At 55.9% G+C, this 6272-nt stretch overlaps 1 protein-coding gene across 1 annotated transcript; it reads left to right on the top strand.

The window, feature by feature from the left end:
- Nucleotides 1-2778: 2778 nt before the first annotated feature.
- Nucleotides 2779-5333, top strand: LOC103626123 (low-temperature-induced 65 kDa protein). Its single transcript, XM_008646503.4, has 5 exons — nt 2779-3011; nt 3114-3443; nt 3532-3717; nt 3859-4890; nt 4963-5333. The coding sequence occupies exons 1-5, from the start codon at nt 2936-2938 to the stop codon at nt 5052-5054; spliced, it is 1716 nt and encodes a 571-aa protein (XP_008644725.1). The 5' UTR covers nt 2779-2935; the 3' UTR covers nt 5055-5333.
- The last annotated feature ends 939 nt before the right edge of the window (nt 5334-6272 follow it).

Here is a 6272-nt window from a genome sequence, read left to right as displayed (position 1 = left end):
GCAGAAGTCATGAGCAAAGTGGAAGCGTCCACAAAACATTAATTGGCCTGGGAAACTGAGAGCCACCATCACATTTTCGTAGCAGAATTCAACACGTACCGGCTAGATATTTGCTACTCCAATGACATAGGCGTTCCAAGCATCTCCTTGGTTGATATGCTATGATTCTTCATACTTCACATCCCGGTTGGCGTTATATTCCTTGGCGTTTCCACCTGACTGGGTATTTGGCATCTCCCTCATCCAAACGTGGACCCACTTGAATCCAGCCTCCTCCAAGCAGTCCTTGATCTCCGGAATCGACCATCTGGCCGAGAGCAACCAAGAATTACACATTCGAAGATGGTATTCCTCTACTTGCAGAAAATTATCAATTTGCCTTGTACATTCAGTGCATGCTGTATAGAGATAAAGATAAAATGACAATGAAGCTTCATTGGGACTTTTAGAAGTGTACAACTGACAAAAACTATAGAAAGCCCCAAAGATAACATCTTTCTTTATTACGAGCTACATAGATATGGCATTGGAATGGGAGTTGGAACAAAGCAAAAAACATATCACAGAAACATCTAAAGCAAATGCCAGCCAAGAAAAAATTCAGTTAAATTCTGCAAGCCAACCTCATGCCATGGTGCAATTCTGCAACCAAAATACTGTTAAAACTATACCTAGAGTTTCTATGCTAATGAATGAGTTCTAATGCTAATGAATTAGTGAAGTAGCTGAAAGAGTTACACACTTACAGCCTCTGTAAGATTGCACCATGTGAATGGGAATAATAAGCAATGATTCTGAAGTGGAGTTTTGACAAGTAATGTTCAAGCTACTTACAGGCACCAATGGTATGTGAAAGCATATCACAACATATGTTTCTTTCCGCCTTGAAAGTGGAGACTGATCCTTGTTTGGCGACTGATGATATCAAACTCATCTTGCTCCTAGAAATACTGTATGCAAGGTTGTACATAAAGGGGAGAAAATTAAAGATTTAGTACTGCTCTACTCTGTTTAAGCAACTGCAAACTACAATGTATCAACTTGCAAAGCCGTCCAGGCCCAGCTGCCCCCGCGACCTAGACGGCCCCGTCCGCCTCGGCCTACGCCTCCCCGCTACAAGAGTCCGCCCGCCAGCGTTGCGGTCCCAACGAGCCCAACCTGGTTTCCGCCCCTGGGCCAAGGAAACCGAAGCCCCAATGGCGAGCTTCTTCAGGGACGGCGAGCTTCTTCGGTTGCATTGCATTGCGCTGCCCAAGATAGATCAACCAACCAGCCAACCGCAGCCGAGGATGGGTGTTTGCATCCATGCTTCGCCACCCTCACCTCCCCTCATGACATGTTGGGCGGCGTCGTCTAGAACGGCTTGCCCCAGTACATGAGGATGTCCTGCAGCAGCGGGTCGCTGCCGGCGTGGCCGACGACGGGGTCGAGCATGGAGCCTGCGGGGTTCACGGGATCGGAGGCGAAGGTCCGCTCCCATTCGCTGAACTTGGGCTGGCTCTGCACCTCCCGGTCGCATGCCAGCTGCTCCGGGGACAGCACCTGCTCCGAGCAGCTGGAGTAGTCTGCGTGCAGCCGCGGCATCGAGTCCGACGGCCGGTCGTAGTACGCCGCCAGCTCCGGGAACGCCGGGGGCAGCTCGCCCGCCGCCGTCACGAACGGCTTCTGCTCCGGCGGGGAGCTCACCGCCGCCGTGGCGAACACAGGCTTGTGGTCGCCGCCGGCCGCCGGCACCTTCTCCAGCCCGCCGCCCTTCTTGTTGTAGATTGGGGCGAATCGCGTGCGTGCGTACGGGTGTTTATGGCGTTTGCGGCTGGGGTGGGTTTCGCGAGGGCACGACGCACGTGGGTTTCTCCGCGGTTGTTCCTCGGGCGTTTGCGGCTGGGGTGGGTTCGCGTAGGCACGGCGCGTGGAGGTTTCTCCGTGGTTGTTCCGCTGGCGTAGGGAGGCGGCCGTTCCGCGTCATGGCTGGCGACGTGGGTGCGAAATCCGTGGCGGTCGTGGGGTTGCCCGGGCGGTACAATAGCGCGCGTGGCGATTCGGTGCCAGACTCCGGCGCGGGGCCGCGGGCAAAGGGCTGCGGCGCGCGGGCGGTTCGATACCGGATGGATGCGTGGGTGCGGATTTCGCGACGGCGGTGGCGTTGCGGTAGCGGAGGTTGGCGGGATGCGCGAGCGTTGGGTAGAGAGCGAGGTACGCTCTCTCCTTAATAGTTAGTAGAGATTTTGTAACACGCACGAAGCAGGTCGCGCACAGGCCTTGCCCATCAGAGAAAGAGTCCAGCGAAGTGAAACAGGTCACGCCCAGCCGCACAGGTCCCCAGCCCATAGCAGAAAGAGTCCAGCGAAGTGAATGCAAGAGGCCACCGGGGATAGCAGAGAACGAATTAGCCCAGGTCCAAACCCGCCAGCCAGAGTCCCACAGCATAAGAAATCTGGGCCCGGTGGCACCTGTCAACCGGCCTCACCCAAACAGAGCAACACGCTACACCGACAAGCAGGAGCAGGCAAAGGATCGACGCGGCACGGCGGGGTTGCATGCCCCCCGCGTCCAACTCCAAACCCCGCCACCTGACCGGCCACGAGATCTCATGATCAAGCGTGATCACCGTTCATTTTATAGGCAAGCCTTCCAGTGGCTTCTCCCTGCCCAACCGAAGCACGCCACGGGCGCACGGAAGTTCCTGCACCCGCCACGCGTCCGCCCGCCCTCTCGTCCATAACCACGTGTGCGTCGAGGTGGCCCTGGTCTCCCTGGCCCGCTCCTATTATATCCTCCTCGTCGAGCCTCCTCACCCCCCGCACCAACTCTCGCCATTGCCAGTCAAGCTCGCTATAAGCAGCCAGAGATTCAGGACAAGAGACCACGATCCTAACACACAGCGTCTCTGTCATCTTCGATCGCGGCGGCACCAAAGGTCGCGACGTGGACGGCGATGGACGCTCCGGCCATGTTCACGCGCAAGCACGTCCCCGAGGACATCGGCCTCCGGAACATCGGCGTCGGCGAAGGTGAGTAAAGCTACGACCCCGCCGGCCACGGAGCCGATCGCTAGTCTCCACTACGTACTACGCGCTCTGTCTTACCTTAATTATTCGCGCCCGCGCGTGCAGCGGAGGACGATGGAGCCGGGGGCCAGGCCCAGCTGCACCGCGACGAGAAGCAGCACAAGCCGGTGCTGAAGAAGGTTAAGGAGAAGGTGAAGAAGATCAAGAGCACCCTCGCTGGCCACGGCCACGGCCACGACGGTGAGCACGGCGGAGACGAGCGCATGGGAGAGGAAGACGCATATGCCGGCAGCGACAGCAGCGAGGAGGGGGAGGAGGACGCGGTGGAGAGGGAGGCCGCGCTGGAGAAGGATGGCTACATGGAGGACATCGAGGATAAGCCCGTCGTCATGGAGTCCGACCCCGACCCCGACCCCGATGTGCACGGCGCGCCAAGTAAAGTGCTCCTCCCATCTGATCGCCGGCGCCACACGTGTGTGTTCCAAGACTTGTGCACTTACGTGTCTGCGCGACCCGTTTGCAGTGTACGAGTCGGCGAGGGCTCCGGCCGTGCAGGACCTCGTCGCCGAGTACGATCAGCCGGCGTGGACGCCGGCCGTGCGAGAGGTGGAGGGCGACGGCGTCTCACCTAGGGTGCGGCTCGGTGACGTCGGCGGCCCCGTCGTCGAGGATCCGGCCGCGCCGCGCTCCAAGACGCCCGCCGCACGAGGTACGTATGTATGGCACACGCCGTCGAACGTCACTCGATCATGTCTTTCCGGCACTCTCTGATCGATCTTGTGGTTGGCACTCTGCTCGTACTCCGCACGCGCGTGGCACGTTTCCTTCTCGTCGATGTGTTAATTCGCAGAGGGTGAGGACATAGGCACGACGCCCGTGGTGCAGCAGTTTGAGACCATGAGCTTGTCCGACGGTCCGGCGCACGTGGGCGCGGCCAAGGAGGGCGCCAAAGCAGAGGAGTGGGAAGGCAATGCCGCGGATATGGTGGGCGGTGTGGCCGGTGGCGCTAGCTACACGGACAGGCTCAAGAACGCGGCTGCCGGCACCACGGAGTACGGCAGGAAGCTAGCGAGCACGGTGTATGAGAAGGTCGCCGGCGCCGGCACCGGCACCGGCACCGCTGTGGGCGTGGGGAAGCGCGACGACGAACGCACAGAGGCGGTGCCGGCGTCGAACACCCGCACGGACGCGGCGAGAGGCGCGGGGTACACGGACAACATCAAGTCGGCGGCCGCGGGCACCACTGGGTACGGCAAGCAGCTGGCGTCCACCGTGTACGACAAGGTCGCCGGCGTCGGCACCGCCGTTGCGCCCAGCCGCCGTCAGCAGGAGGGCTCGGCGAAGGCGGAAGGCGCACACAGCGAGGCAATGCCGGTGTCGGACACCGGCGCCGAGGAGTGGAAGGACGCCCCAGCCACTGTGGAGGAGGCCAACACCGAGTCGAGGCCGGGCTATACGGACAAGATCAGGTCCGCGGCTGCCGGCACAACGGAGTACGGCAAGCAGCTGGCGAGCACCGTGTACGAGAAGGTCGCCAGCGTCGGCACAGCCGTGGCGGGCAAGGTTCAGCAGGCCACGCAGTCGGCCGGCACGGCGACGCCCGGGGTCGGCGCGCAGCGGGACACGGGTGCCGCCGCCACGGCCACCCCCGGCGCCGGCGAGCAGGACAAGGGGGTGACCGTCACGGGGTACATCGCCGAGAAGCTCCGGCCGGGCGACGAGGACCGCGCGCTGAGCGAGGCGATCTCCGGCGCCGTGCAGCGGCGCAAGGACGACGCCGGGGACACGGTAGTGCAGCGCGTGCCGGCGCCCGGCCAGGCCGTCGCGTCGCTCACCGGCGGGAACCGGGTCTCCGAGACCGTACAGCCAACCACAGCCACAGGTATGTTGGAACATTAGCAAGATGGAAATCGCATTAGCAAAGTTGACGCGAGACGAGCTCTGTGGGTTGCAGGGGAAGACGTGAAGGAAGGGTATGCGGCGGAGGCGCCCGTGATCCGCGGGGAGGAGATCGGCGGCGCGAAGCTGAACACGAATGCCATCTGAAGTGATACGCAAGAGGAGAGCACGGCTGCTCTCTGATTACTGTGTCAGGTTTGTGTACACGTGGATGATGTGGGTTGTGCTGTGGAGTAGCAGCTGGAATAAACGTGCTGGTTGTGTTCGACGTGGTACGTTTTGGGTTTTACGTGGTGGTGTGATCGTGTATCCACATGCTTTTTTACTCGTGTATGTATTCCGTTTATATATGTTGAGAATTGTTCTGTTTTTGTTGCGTTCGTACAGTCGCATTCTAAATCATATACTCAATCTATTTCGCGTTGCTGTAGTTTGTGTTTGTTCAAACATTTAATTTTTGAACATGTTTAAACTATTTTTGGCCTTCAAAAAACTTGTAAATGTAACTGTGGTCGCACTATCGAGTGCGAAAAAGATCCAGAAAGTGCAAAAAGATCACGAAGACCTTCATACAACTTCATACAAGGGAGGATCAAAACTCCGAAATCATCTAGGAAAGATGAAAAGGCTTCGAAAGTCATTTCTAAGGAAGTTCAGCGTCAGAAAGAAAACAAAAAACACAAAGTAAAGGTAAGTGAAAAAGAAAACAAAAAACATAAAGTAAAGGTGAAAAAAGTCACAGTGCGAAAAAGATTCTGAAGACCTTCATACAAGGTAGGATCAAAACTCCGAAATCATTAAATCATTTAGGGAGAGGAGAAAACACCTAATAAAGATTAAAAAGCTCTAAAATCTTTCTAAAAGAGTTGTGTCATAAAACACATAGTAAATGTGAAAAAAGTGAAAATACTCTGAAGGGAGACAACACCAAAGTCGTTTCTAAAAGAGTTGTGTCACAAAACACATAGTAAATGTGAAAAAGTGAAAATACTCTAAAGGGAGAAAACACCTAATAAAGATAAAAAAACACCAAAGTCATTTTTAAGAGAGTTCAGTGTCAGAAAGAAAATAGAAAATAGTAAAGGTGAAAATATTCTGAAGTCGTTTTTAAGAAGAGAATGCAAGGTCAGGGAAAAACATCTAGACAGAAGTCGTTCATTAGACCCATATTTAATCTTGGTGTCAATTAGGCATTAGACATGAGCTTGAAAAGTTAAGAGAATAGTGTGAACGTCAGCCATATCATTCATGAGATAGACCCATGTGGTTTTGGTATATAATATTTGAAAACACTAGCAAAAATAGGACATGACATTAAATTCAGAATAAATAAGTTCGAGTGGTGTTGTGGATCTATGATATGAG

Source organism: Zea mays, chromosome 5 (genome assembly GCF_902167145.1).
Source record: "Zea mays cultivar B73 chromosome 5, Zm-B73-REFERENCE-NAM-5.0, whole genome shotgun sequence".
NCBI lineage: Eukaryota > Viridiplantae > Streptophyta > Magnoliopsida > Poales > Poaceae > Zea > Zea mays.
The sequence above is the reverse complement of the archived record's forward strand: the minus strand, read 5'-3'. Positions and strand labels throughout refer to the sequence as shown.

Excerpts from the sequence above, each read along its gene's own strand:
- LOC103626123 (XM_008646503.4), top strand. The coding sequence starts at position 2,936 with ATGGACGCTCCGGCCATGTTCACGCGCAAGCACGTCCCCGAGGACATC. Across the intron at positions 3,012-3,113 it reads GAACATCGGCGTCGGCGAAG|CGGAGGACGATGGAGCCGGG; the intron begins GTGAGTAAAGCT and ends CCGCGCGTGCAG. Across the intron at positions 3,718-3,858 it reads CAAGACGCCCGCCGCACGAG|AGGGTGAGGACATAGGCACG; the intron begins GTACGTATGTAT and ends GTTAATTCGCAG.